Genomic DNA, 21,440 nt, shown 5'->3' with positions numbered 1-21,440 from the left:
TGGTGATGCTATAATAAGGCTCCGTCTCTTGCCGGTGTGTAATGCATGGTGATTTTAATATTAATAAGGCTCCGTCTCTTGCCGGTGTTGTAATGCATGGTGATTTTAATATTAATAAGGCTCCGTCTCTTGCTGTTGATGCTGATAATATGATATTATTAATGCCAGTTATCCTTTACTTTTCCACGCCCTAATATAATTCCTTGTGCCATGGAGATAATAGATTAGCATTGAACCTGCAAAAACCATTATCTTTAATGGAAACTGCTCTGGGCCTTTAAACCCAGTAGCTATGCATTGCATTGCAAATGCAAGATCAAAGTTATAAAGGTGGCCATTCATGACTTTAGACATATTCTAAACCTTATCATTTTCTTGCCAGTAATTTTACATGTTGTCTGAAAGTGTTTTCATGTGATAGACATCTTGATATCTAACAACTGCCCTGCATCTTCATTGCTACTCACTGGTTCTACATAGCTCTCCAGACAAGGAAATAACTTTGGGCCATTTCACTTGCATGTGATGCAGTTCTGCAAAATTTCCTTAGCATGTGAAACAGTTGTGTAAAATGTACTTGAGCCTTGAATCTTACCTGCTTCTGAAAAATGGATGCTTTAAATCCATATACTTATGCTATACTGTGTAGTGGCACGGTTTTTAGGGTGAGCTGAAATAAGTGATGTGTTTGAGATTGCATTTAAAAGGAACTTGCCTGTGAATTGTAGCTAACTGCTTTGAAGGTGGTTTTATTTTATTGTGTTAAACATACACTTAATGTGGATTCTTTGGTGTTCAATACAACTGAACTTTAAAATTAAGAATTATAGTATGTCCAGATTATTTTTGCCTTGGACAAGAAGTTATACAGTTTTTCAAAGTTGAAATCTATGTTAAGGGAAGTGTTGTTGTAGTTCTGTCCCTTTTTCCTGCATTTCACGACAGTAACAGATTTGTTGTAGGATTCAGAGATGCTCAGTGATCTCTTACTGTCTTGTCTTTTAGATTCTGGTTTACAACACTGCATAAATACATTATTATGCCAAAAACGAAGTGCAAGTTCACACCACAGCTGAGGGCCAAATTTACCTGCTTCAAGAAGGGTCGTGATGAGAATGAGGCTGAGTGCACCATATGCAGGCCTGGCACTTACGTGTCTGTTGCACATAAAGGTGCTTTGGATTTGCAAAACCATGTGGACTCATATTGTATTTTGTATTTGTGTTTTTAGTCTTGATGTTTTATTACTTTTTTATGGTTTCAATTTTTGTGGCAATACAGGCTAAAAGCCTATTGAAAGAAGTTTATGGCAATTGATAAAATATTGCTGAGATTTTGTGATTATATGTTTCTACAATTGTATATTGTTTTTCAAATGCCAAGCCATGGTGAACCTCCTGGGTGGGTTACGCAGACCACCAATTGGGAACCACTATTCTAATGTGTTCTATGACTGTTGTGGTTGTTTATTAAGTTATAAAAATAAAGAAATAGTTTTATATAAGTGTTAATTCTTTTTTTAGTATTTAATACATTATTATAGTAGTTGTGTGCCTTTGGCACTCATTGGTTGCTATCATTTACTTTTTGTGAACCACCCAGAGAGCTTCGGCTATTGGGCAGTATAAAAATGTAATAAATAAATAAATGTGACCGAGGCCACACCCCCTTGGGGGCCGGACATGTTGAGTTGGCTCCGCCTTGGGGGTGGGCATGTTGGGGTGGCCACGCCTCCTGAGGGTGGCCATTTTGTCCTCCTTTTTGGTTTCCAAAATATGGTCACCCTACTTAAGGAGGATGTGGTGTTAAAGCTTAACTCCCAATTTCCTTGCTTTTTGGTGTTTGGTTGAAAGCTGTAGAGCCTTAACATTGTTTTGTAAACTGTAGGTTTTTTGTTTAATGATAATAACAATGATATTAAGTATGCCTGAGTGGATGGGATCATGGGTTACATGGGTTACTTCTATATTAGCCCTTTTCTCTGAATAATCTTTTCCCCACTCAGTTTTTATGACACATCCAGTTTTTATGAAGCATCCAGCCTGTTACACTTCAGTGTTTTCTCTGTTATCTTTCTGACTCTACAGTGTTTTCTCTGTTATCCTTTTCTTTTTTCACACTTGATTTGTAGTGATCCTTCTGTAATAAAATGTAATTACAGTACCAGCCTGTGTATTGTGGACAAGTATTTTGCAAACTTTTAAGGGCTCCTTTGTCTTTGATTAATCACTACCTGTCTGCAGGTACAGCTTGTTTTATTGATTCCTGATTAAAGTGGAGGGAGAATTAGTGATTAATAGCCTATTAATTGGCCTTTGAGTCACGTCTCTTAATTTCCCCAGAGCAGATGAACAAAAAGTTATTTCTTACAGTTTGGCATTTCTGTAATTGTTTTAAATCAAAACAAACATTGACAGCCACAAACTATTTTTAACTTAGGGAAAAGACAATATAGTTTAAAGGCACTTTACCAGATTCCTCATGGTCATGCTTCAGGTAAACAGGATGTATTTTAAAGGTACTTGTTAAATCTGACCTCTTCTTCACCCTGCACAAATACAGAATATAGATAATTTGCCTTACTTTCATGATGATTAATTTGTATCTCAAATTAGCAGAGACTTTGCTAGCTTTTCCTTCAAAAAATTTTTGGGTGTAATAAAACTTTGGTAACATGGTGGGCCATAACATGTAAACCTACGTAATATCACCAATTTCTAGATCTTAATTCCACCTTCCTATTGCATGTCTTACTTACCACATAACAGAACAGTCAAAGTTCACCAGGAGCCATTTGTGCGGGTTAAAGTTAAATGAATCTGCAAACTAAAAGGATTAAAAAAAAACAATTAGAAAAATAATTATTGCAACCAGATCAACAGTTATATGATAAGAGCCCTGGAAGGTTTTCAAATATATCTGTGTAGTGTGTTGATCAAGCATGGCAAATACTGGAATCTTTGGAGGCTTCTGGTGAAATTAAACATTAGTATTAACAGAGGAAAAAATTGAAGAAAGTCTATTTTATTAATCTTGAAAGGTTTTGGAGTTTTTTTTGGTCTGGTGGGTTGGATGGTATGTGTGGGGGTATATTTAAAATTCTATTCAGTAGCTGCATATCCTCTTAAGGCATCACAAAATCAGCAAAGACTCTAAAGGGCTATCCTTGCAAAATATTGAACACCTTAAGATTAATTTTGTGGGCCAGGATTCAAATATCGGTTCAGCTAGGTCCATATACCCGAGTATTTGAACCAGTGCATTCTGAACAACAGCCCCCACCCCACCTCAATGCTGTACGGTAGCCTTACCCAACCCAGTGTCCTTCAGATGTTTGGGACAACAACTCCCAGAATCCCTGACCATTGGCCATGCTGGCTGGGGTGGATGGGAATTGAAGTCCAAAACATCTCGCGGGCACAGGATGGGAGAAGCCTGTTGTATGGCAAAAAGCTTTTGAAAACAGGAAGAGTTGCTAAAGCAATTTGTGATATGACCTAGCACTAGGGCCTCCAACACGATGTTTAGGCCCATAGGGCTCCATCCAATGAGTGTTTTATTGCACGCTTATTACTGGGCACTCATGGATTTTTCGCAGGTCCCTCACATGACGTCGTCTGCCTCTCGTGTGCCTTCCGCCCCTCCTGGCACCTCAAGAAAAACCAGGAAAATTCCAAAATATTTTTTAAACCGGAAGTTGCTGCTCTCTCCTGCTTTGTGTGGGAAAAGCAGCGTGATTACAACGCCCGACTGAATGGGCCTTGTGCTCATTGTTTACTTCCTGTTTTCAAATGGGAAGTAACTGAGCAACAAAACCAGGAGCGGAGAAGCCACAGTAGCCAGCATTTTTCCCCAGGTGATGGAGCTCATAGACTCTTTCTTGGTGCCTGCCAGGCTCCATGCCTCTCCTGATTTTATTTATTTATTTATTTTAAGATTTTGAATCTTTGAATCCCAGTACAGGTGGCCGAAACGTCATGCTCCCTGATAAATTCCATCCTACCTCTCAATTTGCCCTGTGCAGCGGCACTCCATCAGGGTTGCAGCTCCATCTTTCCCGCCACCCCCAATGAACAAATCTTTTCAGAAGTCACAAAAGTAGCTCCCCATTTTGCAAATTTATCAAAATCAGTGGGTTGGTTTTCGGTTTTCTGTAAGTATCTGAAGGGTAAATAATAGACAGCTTCGGAAGAGCAGCATCTGTTTGTTCAATCTAATTGCGTCAGTTTCCTCCATGAGGCTACAGGTCTTTTGTGAAAAACCACTGACCTACCCTCTCAGAGTGGGGGAAGGGGAACAACCCCCCATATGGCTAGAAACCTATTCAGGTTGTTGAATGGTTGATACATTGAAAGATGCTAGGCCACACGGCTAGCGATGATTCATTTCCTTCAGGATCCAATAAAGCTACACAGGAAATTACAGCAAGCTTTGTTTGCTGATAAAAATGAAAGAGAGGGATGCTTTACCGGTTAGGGCTCCCCGCCATCTCTTTCTTTATTAGCCTGCATCCACCATCATTCTTTAGGCATTGGCCTTCACCAAACAATAATATTTTTTGCTCTCTCCTGACATGGAAGACAAGGAGTTTATCTGACCGCGTGGAGGAATACTCAGGAAATTGCACTACCCTTATCTAAGGAAGCACATGCAAAAGGGCTCAGCATTATTGAAGAAGAAAAAAGAAAGTAAACTATTATCGTATGTTAGCCTACCACTCTGTGGTTTTCTATCCTTAACGGGGTGGGGAGACATGTTCTTCTCCATCTTGATTTTCAAAACAGATACAGGCAAGGAAAGTGGTCACTAATGAACATCTTTGTTTCAAATAACTAGTTGACAATATCGATATATTATCTATATGGCTATTCAAAGAGAAAAGCCATTTTTTTCTTATCTTTCTATTATGGCTTTGGGCTGTTTTGTTCTTCTCTGAGCAGAAATAGGCTCAGAGCAGACATTCCAGTCTTAGTCCATGGAGATACCATGGGAGTCTTTCATTGTTCTTATGCCAATCTGCTTATTTACAGCATGGATGGTTGTTACTTTCTGTTACTTTCTACTGTTAGTTTTACCCTACCCTGTGCCTGCTTACCCTTCCCTGTACCTGTTTGCATTCTCTTCCCCTCCTTATTGTTTTACTATGATTTTATTAGATTGTAAGCCTATGCGGCAGGGTCTTGCTATTTACTGCTTTACTCTGTACAGCACCATGTACACTGATGGTGCTATATAAATAAATAATAATAATAATAATAATAATAATAATAATAATAATAATAATAATAATAATTGTGGCTTGGAGGCCGCAGGTTGTCTCAGCAAAAAGGCAGAAAACGTGTAAGCAACTGAGTTTAACAGTTTTAGAACTCACAATGGCTTCTTCTCCCTGTCCAATAATCCAACCACTGTCCCAGATAAGCACACATATGTGCAACTGAAACAAGCAGAGCCTAAGAATGTGAAACAACACTTTTTTATATTCATCTTTTGTTACTCATACTTCTCTCTTTCCCCCATTCCTTCCTCTCCATTTGTCCACCTGTCCATCACACACGCACACACACATCCCCCCTCCTTCATCAAAATTTTGACTGCAAGCTCTTGGAGCAGACACCATGGGGTTCATCAGACAAGCATTTTATCACACGCTCACTAATGCCCACTCACAGTTTTTCAGGCATCCTTTAGATGACACCTTCTGCCTCCCACTCCTTCTTGCCTTTTTTCCATCACAAAACAGACCCCTTTTCATCCAACCTTATTTTTTTAGAAACAGAATGTGCCACCATTTCCTGCTGTGTGCAGGAAAAGCGAGGCAATAAAAACAGCCCCTGAATGGGCCACGTGGTCTTTGTTTACTTCTTCTTTCTTCTCTGTGAAGAAAGAGGAAGTAATGTGGGACAGGAGGGGTGGGGAAGCAATAGTTGGGAACCGCAATTCCCCCCCCCATTTGATGATGCTCCATGTATATTTTAATAGTAACAATTGCAATAATAAAAGGTGTGGGGCCACACTTCCAGTCTCCATATTTTATTTCTAGTAGATCTTGTACATCCCTTGTATGCTGGCTAGGAGACAGCTTGAAGGCACTTTTGGAAATCTGAAAATGTTTGTTCCAACTTTAAGGAGAGAAAAATATACAGCAGATCAGTTGCTGGACTTGGACCTGAGCAAGTTGAGTTCCATTCCTTCTCAGCTGTGAAGCTCAATGGGTTGCCTTGGTCCTGTTAATAAACCTTAGCCCAAGAGCTGGAGAACTTCTGGCCCTCCAGATATTGGTGGACTACAATTTCAATCACCCCAGATCACTGACCATGCTGGCTGGGGCTGATGGGAGCTAGCGTCCATCAACTTTGAAAGGGCCACCAGTTCCCAACCCCTGTCTCAGCCTATCTTACCTCACAGTGTTGATGTGAAGATAAAAATGGAAGAAAGATTGGATACAAGTATGACAAATACCTAAAAAAAATTGCTCCTCTGAGATCTGCCTGTGTCTGGTGGAGGGGCCAGAGTGCGCCTCCCCTCCTGCCACCTGCCTTCCAAAGCTATCAGATGGACACAGTGGGGCATAATATATGAAAAGGGTGTACATGTGCAAAATCCAGCATACTTAAGGTAACATGGCTGATTCATGGGTTTTTAACTGGGATACTGATTGCTCCATTCAGGTCAACATACTTTGTGTTTTGTGTGCATATACCCTCTTCATACATGGTGACTAAACACTGGCAGGACAGGTAGATCAGGGTAAGAAAGTGTGATGTTGCCTCCTACTATGCATAGATTAGGTTGTGGGGATTGTGTATTATCCAAACCAGGGTATTTTTAGTTGCATCATGGAAGAGAATTATATGGAAACCACTCAATGTTCACCATATGAGAGAGAATATCTATACATGACTATAAAAGTTGTAAAATCAAGAACCAGCAGCTAAAGATTCTACCTGGATTTCGTTTGGAATTCTCCAGACTATTGCTTACCTCCACTCCGTTGAGAAGATAGCGGAATTCAGGGCAGATGAATGAACTCCCAGCATAAGCCGCATCAATGTGCATCCAAATATTCTCCTTGTTACCTAGAAGGAGAAAAAAAACCTTAAACAACAACATTTTTATCACTGACCTAATGGAACGATCAGCAATGTGAGTGGGGTTGCACTCTACAGAATGTTGCTAAAATTATTGGGGTTTGTTTTTTTACTTTAGTTGCATTTACTGATCTAAAATTCTGAAATATCCTAAAGCAGTGGAGTGTTGATTCTGGAGGGTAATCCAAAATTCATATCCCAAATGTATTTTGTCCTTTGTACAACACCAGTCCCTCCCTCCCTCTGAAAGTCCCAGTTCAACGCCCTTAAAGACTAAAAATTACATTGTGGCATATGCTTGTAGGCATTTTGCCTACAGAAGCACATGCCACAATACGTGGATTAAGTTCTAAGGTGCTACGTCTGTTATTTATTTATTTATTTATTTATTTATTTATTTATTGCAAAAGATAACAGGGATGCTTTCCTACAATACTGTAGTGGCAAATGGTGAAAGACAGGAGCTCCACATGCCAGCCAAACAGAGACACACAACCCAGCTATCAAACCAAAGTTTCTGCTTCAGACTTATTTCCATCTAAATCTGATGGAAATAGTTAAATAGTTAAATCTGAGCTTCAAATGCATTTAAAGTTAAGAGTATACAGTGGGGCCACAAAAGCTGGAACACAACATTGGTCCAGGGCCCCACAGCCCAGAAAGCCCCCAAAAGACTGTACCAGCAGCGGCAGTCACCTCAATGTCTATTGTATGTGATTTTAATTTTCAACAGATGTTCAGGTTGCCTTCATTCCCCAGAAATCTCTGGGGAATGAAGGCAATAGCGCAAGTGGACCTTTGTTCCACAGCACACCTGGCATCTATTTAAAGGATTTTAGAAAAAGAAAAATTACAAGAGGCATTACATGACAGCTGCTGCCTACACTATCATGGGGGTCCTCTGCTGCACAGCCATCTTCTCTCACTCTGCCTCATAAGGTGATCTAGTAAAGTATGAATGTAACATGTATTGTTGATAAGAATTCATTGTATTCTATTGGAGTGCTTTTCATAATGATCTGTGTATGCTAACTTTAAATGATTAGTAATAGAGTGAGTAGCTATGTCTATAAGCTAACTGTGAATACTGGAAAGTGTTCTTGGAAATGGGGCAAAGAGAGTCACCACAAGTGGCTTGGGCCATGGCTAGACGGCTTGGGGCATGGACTATCGCTTTCCCTGGGATAGCTGGGAGGGCTTTAAGCCCTGCTATCCCCATGGTCTCGGGATCGTCCCAAGACCGCGGGACGTGTGGGCAGCCATCCCGGTTTCTTCCCAGCTCCTCGTGAGTAAACGCAAGAAGCCGGGAACCAGGCATGGGGACGGAGCTCTTCAGGAGCGCCTTGCCCATCGGGGGTGGGGGGAGCACAAGGTGTTGTGGTTTTTAATTACCTTTTTGAAGGAGCGCTCCTGTGCTCGTCTTCAATTTTTTTACAAATTGTGGCCATGACATCCTACATCCTCCCAGGACATCACGCGTCTTGTGTAGACTGAGGGGGAGGATCTTGCGATCACCATATTGCGAGATCCTCCCCCTCCAACCCCCTGGTGTAGACATGCCCACAGTTAACCACCTCCACCAACCGCCCAGGGAGCTTTGGCTATTGGGCGGTATAGGAAATATCTTCATTAGGTTGCTTCTGGAGTCAGTAGTAAGCCTGGCTTCATTAGACGGAGCCCCTCCTGAAGTCAGGAGTAGAAGCTAGGACTAAGTCCAAAAAGTCAAGATGCGTGTTTAAGATAAAAGAATTAAGAGAGCGGCTCTTTTCCAGGAAAACTTTTTGGTTGAACACTCACAGTTTAATTGGCGCTCTGTTTTTACAAAGAATAGTTATAACGTTGTGTTTTGGTCTTTTTATCTTTGTGTCATTTTATATCTCTTGTCGTTCACCACTCTGGAATCTGTTCAGATGTGGAGCGGTATACAAATGTTGTAATAAATAAATGAATTAGAGCTATTATTATGATTAGATGGTAGAACTAAGATGAAGGCATCAATACAGGAGATAAAAGGCAAAGATCTGATCTGTTTAGGAGAGAGATCCTGGGAGAACGAGAAGCCACCTAAACATGATTACCTAAGATCTGTGAATCACATTTGCCAGATAAGTAACTATAAAATCTTAATGATGACTGCTTTGTTGGTTGAGACAAATAGTACTTTAATTTTACTAAGAAATATGCTAGCCACCATTTCTATTATGCTTCTAATACTCTTAATTGCAATGTAGCAATGTGTTTTGCTTGCTTTTATCATTGCAAAGTTTTGTTATTCTCTAATACTCTTTGACATATATATTGTTCATTGGTTTGAAGGGTGTTCCATATATATAATGTTCATTGGTTTGAAGGGTGTTTCCAGTACCACGACCCATATAAATTATTTCTTGAAGACAGGAACACTCAGCTGGGATACATACATCTGTTGCTGAGTGGGGTCTCTCTATAAAGCTGCTGTTTTCTCTCTTGGTCAGATGAGTCACAGACACACCTGTTCAGGTAAGAGAAACAAGCTAGGCAGATGGCACATGAATGGGTCTCCTGTCTTGGGAGAGGGGAACGAGAGACAGCGGGTAAAGAGAACAGGGAGGAAGGAAACGGATCCTGGATCCAGGGCGGAGCAGAGGGCAACTTGCCCAGGGTCCCTTATGGTTCAACACTTCAGAGTTCGGAAAGGCTGTACTGAAGTATTCAACAGTCTAAAGAAAGTAAAGCAAATGTTGCCACAGAAGGATTGGTTTAGTTAAATGGTGCAAACACACTGCCCTTTTCTACCGGGATGTACAAGCCCCGCTGAAGGGATGTAATGATGTGACAATGTGAAATATCTTGGAGACAGAATGGCAGCTAGTTTATGGCAGACGCAGCAACAGGTTTTCAACTTTGAAAGAAAACTAACATTTGTTCACTTACAAATAGGGCCCACTTCTAACAGTTTGTCAAAGGAGCAGCACGGCGTGCTTCCGAGCGTTGCGCAAAACTGCAGAGGCAAAAAAACAAACAAGAACCTCTGCAATTTTTAAAATAAAAAATCAAATCGAGTGAAAACCAACAAGCCACAAAAACATACATCCAGGCTGGTGCAAAGTTAGCTACACGGAGCCAATATGAGTCAATTTCGTGCAGCAATTGCCTAGAACAAATTCTGAGGAGCTGTGTGCGTGTTTTATCAAGCAGGGGAATGTTTTCGGTTAAAATTGCTCCAAATTGGTTCCGTGTAAACTAACTTGAATCAGTTTTATGAAATAAGAGAATATTTAGGGAACTGAAGAGGCACTGGATCAAGACCTGTAATCCACCGATCAAGTCCTGTGATCCATTGAACACAACATACCATCATTACCATCATTAATTGTTAACTGATGGGGTTTTGAGAGTGTTACAATAGAAAAGCCTCCCTCTCCCTCACATGAGCTTGTGATATAAGCCTCTAATTCCTATGGTTCTGTGTCTAAAAATGTTAGAATGTGTTAGAATGGCTCATATTCCATACATGCTTTGGAAGAAAAGCATATGCTTCAGATTAGGTGTAGGGAACTGATGGCCTTCCAGAAGTTGCTGACTACAACTCCCATCATACATGATCAGTGGCCATACTACCTGGAACTGTAGTTCCAGTCCATTATCATCTTAAGGTTTCCTACCCCTCTTTTAGACAAAGAGAGGTCGTTATAGAGTTATCAATTCCATGTCAATAACTCCAAGATTCTAATAATTAGTCGGTCGATCAAGGAGGGGAAAGGACAAATAGAGCATTTAGCTTTCCCCCCCCCCCCCAACCAAAGCATTGAAGGGTTGTACACTCACTTTTTTGCTCAATTGTCATCTCTGGTGAAACAGGTTTTGCAGGTTTTTGAAGAGCTTCGGACACCAAAAAGCCTCTTTGACCAGAGATGACAATGGGACAAAGTGAAGTGGGGCAAGGTCTATCACATCACTTTCCATTCTCTGTCACGTATCAGACATATAGTACACAGTAGGACGACTTGGGGGAAAGTGCAACAATTAAACTGGTGCCAAATTGGTTTAAATATTACTTAAAGGTGTGTTGCAAATATAATAGCAACTTCTGTGTAATGGCAAGCTTTGGCTGTTGAACCAGGACTAGGACGACCACGTACAAATATTGTTATTTCAGGAAGCCTTCCTTTAACTTGGTGTATTATTATTATTATTATTATTATTATTATTATTATTATTATTATTATTATTATTATTTCCTATCTGCAGTTCATAGCTCCAAAAAAGGGATGTGGAGCAGTATACAAACACTGTAAACACTGTAAACAAGTAAATACACACTCGGCCTGAAGTTCCCTAGATGACTTTGAGCCAGGCCCCATCTCTCAGTCTAACCTACCTCAGAGTTGTTGTGAGGATAAAATGGCGGGGGGAGGAGAACCACATACACTGCTGTGATAAAAAGGTGGGATATAAACACAATAAATAAAAATACGTAAGGATACACAGTAGTATCATCAAAAGGAGGTTCCAAACTCTAACCATCTTGGATAAATCTCAGTGTGGATCCATTGTGTCCATATATGAACCTTTGCAAATCATTTCGTCAAGTGACATTTCATAAAATGCGTATGTATGAAATGTAGAAGGAATAGTAGATTTCTTTTGACAAGATAAACATAAATAATAAAAAACATGTATTAAAATATTTATATTCCAACTCTTAACTGTGGTTTCAAAGGCAGCCCACAACACTGTTAAAATAATCAATTTAAAAACAGGGTTAAAAAAAGAAAGAAGCCAATACAATACAATAACAAAAAATTACATTACATTAAAGTTAAAATAGCAAGAAAAATTAAGCAGAGATGAAATCAAATATCAAAGAAAAAGATGCACTTATTGCTATGCATACGGTTCTAGTACACTGCTATAGCACTCATTTACTTATTTGTTCAGTACTAATGAAAGATACTATAAATCCGGACTGAGGAATCTCAGGCCCGTGGCCGAAGTGCAGCCCTCGGGGGGGCGGGGGGGCAAGTCTGCTACCATGAATGGTTACTGATCCCCCTCCCTATTACACATAGCTGGACTGCGTCAGGCAATATGGTAAACACATATATTCCATGAGGAAGCTCTACAGATAAGAACCCTCTTTTAATTAAGGCTGCACACGCAATCGTATTCTGCCCTCTCTCTGCACGACTGCATAATGACGAAGCATATTAGCTGTTACCAGGGCACAGGTCAGTGGCTGGTAAGAGGGGAAGGCAAACTGTGGGGTTAGTGGAGACAGCTATATCCAAATTAAAGGAGCAGTACCGTGGTGTCAATGTCCTATACCAGTTAAGTGCAGTTACAAACAAGCCCCCATCATCAGTTCATGCTTTGCGGTCGTAGAACAAGAAATGTTCATATGCGATGAAGGTCAGCAGGATTTCATTGGCCTGGATGTCTCCCCTGTAGGTGTGTAAAGTAACCTCAAAGCTCCTTCTATCAATTCCCAAAAGCCACTTAAGCTAACAGCATCTGTTGTCTGGGGAGAGGGAGGGAGGGGAGCGGTCTTCTCATGCTGTATCACTCTAACCCAATTTGTGACCCATATTACAATCGCCTAATTGCATTTCGAGCAGGGAAGGATTGCCTCTTGCAAATGGAACTGACAACTCAGTGGAGCCCTTGGGCTTGATCTTTTTCAGATGGCAGCATTAAATATAGCACTACTGCTCTCATCCTGGATGCAGTTGAGTGTACCAATCAGGTAACAACAGCACTTGGATGAGCACAGAGCCTGGCCTGTATATTTATTAAGGGTTCATAGCCAGAATTTGTGTATTGAGGTGGGGAGCATCATAAGTTCTTGCAAAAACAAAACATCTCCTAGTATGAACCTACCCATATAATATGTTCATCATCTGAGGCCCTGCTCCAAGTGTCTCCTCCGAGGGAAGCTCGGAGGATGGCAACAAGGGAGAGGGGTTTCTCGGTGGTGGCCCCTTGATTATGGATTGCTTTGCCCAATGAGGACCGTATGGTGCCACATTGTCATCTTTTCTGTGCCATGTCACATCCTTCCTCTATTCCCAGGCATTTGACAGCATAAGATAAGGTTTTTAATGGAGTCTGTTATTTACTGTAGATTGTTTTAAAACTGTTACATTTTTGTATTCTGGGTTATTCAGCCACCTCATGTTAGAATCTATGTAGCTTTTGTTAAGCAATTTCACTGACTTTGCTTCCTTTACGTAATGTGATCATTTTATCTAGTTATGGGGGAGAAGATAGCAAAGAACGGCACTAAATCAGGGGTGCAGAACAGGCCCAGGGGCCCAGTCCAGCCCCTCTGAGGTGACCCAGATGGCCACACACCCTTCCTCTATCCCCACCTTTCCCTCAACTACCAACCATACAGTGGTTCTCCAGCTCTTATGTAGCCTCCCCTCCTCCCATACCTCTCCCAAGCCTTAGTTAACTGGAAGGGGCCATAGCTCAGTGTGTTACAGCACATGCTTGGCCTGCAGGCCCCCAGTTCAATCCCCAGCTTCTCCAGGTAGGGCAAGGAAAGAGTCCTGCCTGGAACCCTGGAGAGCTGCTGCCGGTCAGTGTTGACAATACTGGGCTAGATGAACCCATGATTTGACTCAGTATAAGGCAGCTTTATGCAGAAATATGCTGGCATTTTAGAGGTCCCAGCCCCACTGATCACTGGAGTATGGCCCCCAAGAGCTTCTCCAAAATGGAATTCAAAATGGTTGAAAGAGGCTCAACAAACCTGCACTAAATAGAAAACAATACCTGTACTTTATCCATTTTTTTTAGCACATATAACAAGTAACACAGGCTAATAAGAAAAAGAACCAGAGTTGGATTGCCAACCCTTGAACTGGCCACCATTTTTTGCCTTTCACAGCAACAGTCTGCAGGAATTTGCAGGTAAAGCTTCTCATGGCACAGAGATAAATGTTATTGCTGCCGGTTGTACCGCTGTTGAAGGCAGAGAGCCGCAGGCCAACTGAAAAGTAGGCAACTCTCACTGTATGTTTATTAATTGGATATTTGAATCATTAACAAAAAAAAACCGAGATGTCAGTGCTTACGAAAAATGGGATGAGACCAGCGGCTTTATCCTCCTCTAGAACTTTCCTTAGAGCTGACCCGCGTACAGCAAAGGAGTCATCTGTGGGGACCTCTTTAATTTTCACTCCAGCAATCAAGCTAGCCTTTTCCACTGATGAATGAGCCTGCAATGAAATGGGTTGAACTTTATTCTAGAAATACGGGTGCATACAAATAATTTCCTGGATGCAGTTTGCAATTACCCGAGATCCAGAACACAGTGAAATCTTGGCAATGGAATCGAGGAGATAGATGTAGGGAACACCCTGTGCGGACATGCATGTTCACCATTTGATGACTGCAACAGTGTGACCTGTGAAAGCGGTTGGTTTGGGAGGGGCATAGTTGGCTTTTTTCAGCTTAGAGTGCCACTGATGGATCAAAGCCAATTTCAAGAAAAAGTGGAGAAAGGGGGAAAGCTATTCTCAATGCATTTCTGTGAAGATGCTCCACTGGGAAACCCTTCAGCATATTGAATTTGGACCGACCCACAGTCTCTGCGCAAAGACAAGACAATGTGAGGATGGATGATGAGTGACATTATTACCGTAAGTGACTACCCATTAAAACAAATTATAGGAATAAATTATCCATACAATTTGTTCAAAGACAGTCATATGAAACACTGAATCCACTTCAGCCAAGTTGTGCAGATGAACCATTTCACTAAACTTTTTCATGTTTTGTATGGAATGGAAATAATTCCAAATGGCACCCTGTGGATGCAAAATAGGTTAGAGCAGGCCTATCGGACACTTTTAGAAGGTCAAATTAATATGATCTCTAAGTTCACAAATGCATCTCTCAGGCAGTTTCAAAAGCCTGTTGCACAACCATGCATGTCACTTCTACATCTCCATTAAGGGGGGGAAATAGTACTAATGGACTATCCCTTTGCTATCCACCAACATTGTTGTAATTCAAAAAGGTTGCAACCAGAATAAAAATGAATAATTCAGACTAATGCATGCAAACCCACTCTAGTTCTCTTAACTTACTCTATTCACGGGATAAATATACATTTTCTCATGTGCAATGTGCATTTTTATTAGGGATGTGCTCCGCTCCGATTAGAATCGGAGAATCAGAAGCGAATTGACCTGCTCCGCCTTGCCCAGAGGCAGAGTAGAAGCGGACCGTGGACCCTTAGAAGCACAGCAAAGAGAAGCGGCCATAGGCGGAGCGCTTCTCTTTTCGTGGAATGATCCGCCCGCCATTTTGGAAAATTTCACCCATAGGATTGTATTGCGGAAAAGAATAAGGGATAACTGTGTTGTTTTTAAAGCTATCTTTCTGAAAGTTCGTGTGCTTAGAGAGTCGTGGCTGGGGGTAATTTTGAGCCTACTCTCAGCTCTCTGCGTGGTGCGGTTCGCTTGCTATAATTTTTTTAAAAATCGGGTAAAAAAAGTGGGAGAGGTACCTTTTTGAAGCGCTGAGAGGCAGAGTCAACTCCCAGTCATGATCACATGATCCCAAAGTTGGAGGAGGGGATAGGCAAAACGGGATACTTACTAACTTGGGATACTGGGAAACTTCTCTTTCTTAGTCTGAACGGACTTTTCCCAGTGTTTTTTAAAACAGTAGCCTCACCAAATGCACAAACACAACCTGAAATCATATACTAAGCAAATAAATAACAGATAGGAAACACAGCACTGCTACCCACCCTAACCTTGGTGAACAACTGAATAGATGTGGTGCAAGGGGATGAGGTCCCCTAGGGCATGTGGACGTGCCCAGTACACACACTCTCCCACCCTGGAGGGTCATCAGAGCCCTCCAAAGAGTAACCAGTGGAGAGATTGAAGCTAATGCCTGTCATGAGTTGAAGTGTAAGTTTGCTTCTTAAAGACTGGTCCCTAGACAGGGCCAGTCAAATTGGCATAATTCCCCCTCCCCCTGGGCACGTCCACTTTCTTCTTAATGGTAAAAGACAGACATAGCCTTTTTTTAAAATTCTTGTTGTTGTTTATTCAGCAACACTGCTGCTTTTAATTCCACCCCTCCTTTGTTTGTTTGTTTATTTATTTATTCCATTTTATATTTACACCCCATAGCCCAAGCTCTCTTGGCTTTTCCTCTTCAGTGAAGTCAGGCAGGCTTTCATTGTGGGTCAACTCCTTATTGTTGTTGTTATTGCTATTAGTACTAATATTAGTACTGCTATTATTAGCATTATTATTTTGTTGTTTAGTAATGGCTGTGATCACAATGCAGTCAATCAATTCTGAAGCAAGGATCACAAAGCTTTACTCTTATCCTCCTAACCTTCTAGTTATGGGATGCAAAAGAAAAGGTATCTCTCTGTGCTGCTCCCGCCTCCCAGGGATGGTTTGCATTACTGGCATCCTTGGCTCACTTCCTTGTGCCCCCAGAAATGTCTGCTCCATGCCTGCCTTCCCGCCTCCGCCTGTGTGCTGTTGTTTTGGGGTATCTGCCGGGACTGACTCCCCCATAGATCTATGGCATATCTTTGCCTGCCTCTCTGCCCGCCTGTCCTCCTCCTCCTCTGTGACCTCCTCACAGGGATGGTTTGCACTTTGCAATGCATGACTTTACTGCTGGCTTTGAAACAAACCATCCTTGCCTCATTTCCTTATGCCCCCAGAAATTTCTGCTGCCTGCCTGCCTCCCCTCCCCTGCCCGCCTCGCAGGGATGGTTTGTGTGTGTGTTGCTTTGACTCAGGGGATAAGTCCTTCCTGCACTCACTTAGACTTTTTGAAGTTCCAAATCAATTTTTCAAGTGTGGAAGAAGATTCATATAGGTTTATCTACTCCCCAATTCATGGCATGTTGGGATTTCCTTTGAAATGGCCCCATTGAGCTGTCTGCAGCTTTAAATCCCTGAGATACTGGGGTGTCCGATTTTCAAAAATTCCCCAAAAATCAGGGGAGGATGGGATTTGCTTGAGTCTTGGCATGCATGTGTATACATACATGAGGTGTCATGGTGCCTAATTTGATGTTTCTAACGTGGAAATTGATGTAGTTCTAGCATGAAACTTGATTTGGGGTGAGTTAAAAGGTTAAAGCCCCGCCAAAAATCAGGGGACGATGGGATTTGCTTGAAACTTGCCATGAATGTGGATCTAGATGGCATCTGTGAGGGTGCATGCTTCCAAGTTTTTATCTGTCAAAATGTCAGAGTAAATCCCATGCCTGAAAATGGGGTGACCGATTTTCAAAAATTCCCCGAAAATCAGGGGATGCTTGGATTTGCTTGAGTCTTGGCATGCGTGTGTATATGTCCATGAGGTGTCATGGTGCCAAACTTGAGGTTTCTAACTTTAACAGAAAAAAATTGTAGACTTTTTTGGATTTCAATGCAAGCCTATGGGGGGGGGGGAAAGCAGAGCTCCGATCCGGATCCGGAGCTTCGCAGCGGAGCGGAGCAGACTATAGGCGGATCGGAGCAGAGCGGAGCTGACCCGATCTGGAAGTTGCGGATCTGGAAGAGAAGCGGATTGGGGGGTTCGTGCACACCCCTAATTTTTATCCCATGAATGTACGCACATGCATCCTTCGTATTACGCAAAATACATTGCTTTTGGAGTTTTGATCAGTATATGTAATATGCCTGAATTCTCCGCCATTTCCGATTCCACCGCCGTGCTCCCTTGTCAATCCTGATTTTTCCTCCTTACGTTGGATTTTCTCTCTTTGGATTACTGAGTCACCCAGTTATGAATTTAATGCAGAAGGACCCACGAGCACAGCAACTGGCTACTTTCAAAGGTCAGAAATATCTTAAGGCGAATCCTTGAGCAGACAGAAAAATCCCCTGACCTTCAGCAGACGTAGAGCCCTGTCATTTCTCATTGAGGATCAGCCATTTTCAATCCAAAGTGGGGAGGGGCAGTCAAAGGAGCTAAGTGCAGTACATTCAAAGCAGTGTGACTGGGAGGGAGTAAACAGCCGGACGTCAAAGGCTCCAAAGAACAGAAGAAACGCTCCGTTGCGCATACTGTTTCTGTGATCTTAAACCCTCCCTTCCTCCTCATGTGCATGCAGTGTCCTAACAATATTCAGCAGAATATAAACACTGGAAAAGAAGCCAGGATCAAGGGGGGGACGACGACAGTATTTTCTTGAAATCTGGTCATCTTTTATTCATACCACTAACATAAATCCACACACTGCATACAAATCAATCAAACATTGTAAGTATTTATTTGTACTGATTGAACTGGGGGCCTTTTTCAGTAAATTCATCCTTTGCGGTAGTGGGTAGCAGAGATGGATGTGATGGATCACAGACTGATACAGTGAAAAGGACTTTCCACAAATGGTTATGGTATATTTTCTTCTCATTTTTTTATGAACTGCCCAGATAGCTTCAGCTATGGGGTGGTATAGAAATATAATAAATGAATGAGTGAATTAATGGATGAATGAGAATTTGTTTTTTGGCGGTGGTGGGGGAAGGGGAGAGGAGGTCTACACTTTGCAGGCTACTGTGCCAATGCAAACATTCATTGGTATCTAAACCACAGCAATAGAATAAATAATAGAATAAATTCGCCTAATATGAGAACAGATTGAGAGATTGCCTATATGCCCTGTATACCCCATGGTGGCTGCACAATGGTGCTGCGTTGTTTATACAATGCAGCCGCCAACTTGCAGCCACCACGGGCCTTTCCTCCAGAACTGCGCTTTTAAAATGTCACTGACTTACCGCAACGTTTTCCTTTACTCTGAGGCCACCACCTTCTATGCTCTATCTGTCGATGGTGGCTTCGCTTCACATTGAGGCTGGGGGCAGATCAAGGGGCTGGGCTCAATGAGCTGATTGGCCATTGGTGCTGCTCGTAGCCCGCGCTTCCTCCTGCCATGGAGATTTGCCACTCCTACCCCGCAGCTGTGATGCCATGGGGTTTTGAGGGAACAAGCAGCAAAGCGACGTCGTCAAGACACACACACCAAGTCTGATGAATTTCCTCAGCGAAATCCTGGTCAAGATTTTTCTTTATTTCTCTCTCTCTCTCTCTCTCTCTCTCTCTCTCTCTTTCTTTTCTCTTTGTTGATTTTGCTTTGGAAAACTAATAAACTCTCATTCAAATATTTTTCTTTATCCTAGTCAGATTGAGGGTTGAAGGCTTATAGATAACTTGTATTGACCTATACTGTCTATTCATGTGCTCTGAAACAGGCTTACATTCACTGCAAAAACAAAAATAGCTTAAAATAAAAATGTGTGCATGTGAAAAGAAAAAGGTATGCGGCACATCTAATATTGCAATATTAGATGCTGCAAACACAGGGGATTCTTTAAAAAAATACCAAAGGAAAGAAACAATTTTGCCATGTCTCTGACATTTAAATACTGAAATGTCATTGTTGTTAGAAGAAGCTATGTTCATGGGTTCCTCCAGTGGGACTCTTTATAAAATATAAAAATGGTAAGAGTACAAGGTCAATGTTTGCTTTCATTTAAGTTCAAAGCTTTTCCTGATCCTAGTCCTGCTGAGAATTTTTATGTAAGGAGAACTGCTAAATGCTAATCGCATTAAAGAAAAGAGATTGTTTTGGCATAAACATAAGGTCAATTTACATAAACTGTTTCAGGAGTCCTGGGGCTGATTTAGGAGTTACTCACTGTTCAGGGTTGCCACTAAAAAGCCCTGGCTCATCTAGGGTAACTTTTGAATATCTCATCCACACTGAAAAAACTGAGACACCAGTTCCAAGAAAATGTTTGAATGTCAGATCTTCCTTTTAGGGCCTGTTCAGACAACACACTAAGCCATGGTTACACCACTAACCCTTTTGCAGCAAATGGTTAGTGTGTTGTTTAAGCTGTGGTTATGAGCCTCGTGTGGCGCAGAGTGGTAAGCGGTAGTTACTGCAGCCGGAACTCTCCCCACAGCCTGAGTTCGATCCCAGTGGAAGCTGGTTCTCAGGCAGCCAGCTCAGGTCGACTCAGCCTTCCATCCTCCTGAGGTCGGTAAAGTGAGTACCCAGCTACCTGGGGGAAAGGTAACTGCGACTGGGGAAGGCAATGGCAAACCACCCCGCTACAAAAACCCGTCTGCCAAGAAAACGTCAGCGAAAGCAGGCGTCCCTCTAGGAGTCAGCAATGACTCAAGTGCTTGCACGAGAGGTTCCTTTCCTTTCCTTTCCTTTCCTTTCCTTTCTATGTAGCCACCATGGTTAGGAATGGTTCACACAACTGGCTAAGTGATGTTTCACACAACACTAAGCCATTATGTTTAGCTCAAAATGCTTAACCACCATGGCTTAGCATGTCATCTGAACAGAGTCTTAGCTTTTAATGATGCACTGGTTTTAAACATTTGAATTAGTTGTATGTATTTTATGGTATTTTTATTTGTGTTGTACCCCGCCTCAATCCAGAGGGAGAGGCGGGTAACAAATAAATAATTTATTATTATTATTATTATTATTATTATTATTATTATTATTATTATTATTATTATTACGGTATTGCGTTATTAGACCAGCCTTCCCCAACCTCATGTCCTCCAATTGTTTTCGACTACAACCCCCACTATTCCTGATTATGAGGCATGTTGACTGGACCTTATGGGAGTTGAACTTCAAAGCTTCAAGGGCACCTGGCTGGAGAAGCCTGTAGTAGACCAGTGGTGGGAAGAAAGTAGTTCTCCAGATGTTTTGAACTGCCAGCATTCATAACTATTGGCCTTGCTGGCAGGAGTTGAAGTTCAAAGCATCTGGAAATCTACCTTCTGCCCAACCCTGTTTTAGACCATTGCTTACAGCAGGGGTGAACAGACTGCAGGCTTGTAGAGGCTACTTTGTTTTTTCCTAGTTCTCCAGCATCCACCAATTCCAAGATATACTTGGAATTTTTTTAAAAAAACAGAAATTTGTTTTGAGAACCAGAACCGAATAGATCTCATGGTCCTTCCACACAAAAAACCACTCCTAATTAGTCGAAGCTTTCTTAATTTCAGGAACATTATTTAGGGCAGGAAGAGGGGAGTCATTTTGTGGCTGCTGTTATTTATTTATCCATTCATGCATTCAATTTATGCGTCACCTTATAGCCAAAGCTTTCAGGACAGTGTATATAAAAGCAAAAAATAATAAAACCAATGATAAAACCGATAAAAAACACATTAGAACATATTATTTGAAAAGAACATAAATAGATCAGCATTTAAAAGAAAAATAATTGAGCAGCTAAAATCAGTACACATATTAAAACTAAATCAAGCATCAGTTAAAAATAGTTTTTAAAGGTCTGGGAGAATAAAATGGTCTTTGCTTAGAAAGGGCATACT

At 41.5% G+C, this 21,440-nt stretch overlaps 1 protein-coding gene across 1 annotated transcript in view; it reads right to left on the bottom strand.

The window, feature by feature from the left end:
- DDC (dopa decarboxylase) overlaps positions 1–21,440 on the bottom strand; it is a 55,507-nt gene that overhangs the window by 17,395 nt on the left and 16,672 nt on the right. The window contains exons 6-10 of the mRNA XM_063130518.1: positions 14,153–14,296; positions 10,005–10,071; positions 6,985–7,079; positions 2,759–2,826; positions 2,472–2,548 (exon numbers count right to left, since the gene is read on the bottom strand). Of these exons, the coding sequence (XP_062986588.1) occupies positions 2,472–2,548; positions 2,759–2,826; positions 6,985–7,079; positions 10,005–10,071; positions 14,153–14,296 (451 nt within the window). The remainder of the gene's footprint in view (positions 1–2,471; positions 2,549–2,758; positions 2,827–6,984; positions 7,080–10,004; positions 10,072–14,152; positions 14,297–21,440) is intronic.

The sequence above is a fragment of the Elgaria multicarinata genome, chromosome 1 (genome assembly GCF_023053635.1).
Source record: "Elgaria multicarinata webbii isolate HBS135686 ecotype San Diego chromosome 1, rElgMul1.1.pri, whole genome shotgun sequence".
Classification (NCBI taxonomy): domain Eukaryota; kingdom Metazoa; phylum Chordata; class Lepidosauria; order Squamata; family Anguidae; genus Elgaria; species Elgaria multicarinata.
The sequence above is the reverse complement of the archived record's forward strand: the minus strand, read 5'-3'. Positions and strand labels throughout refer to the sequence as shown.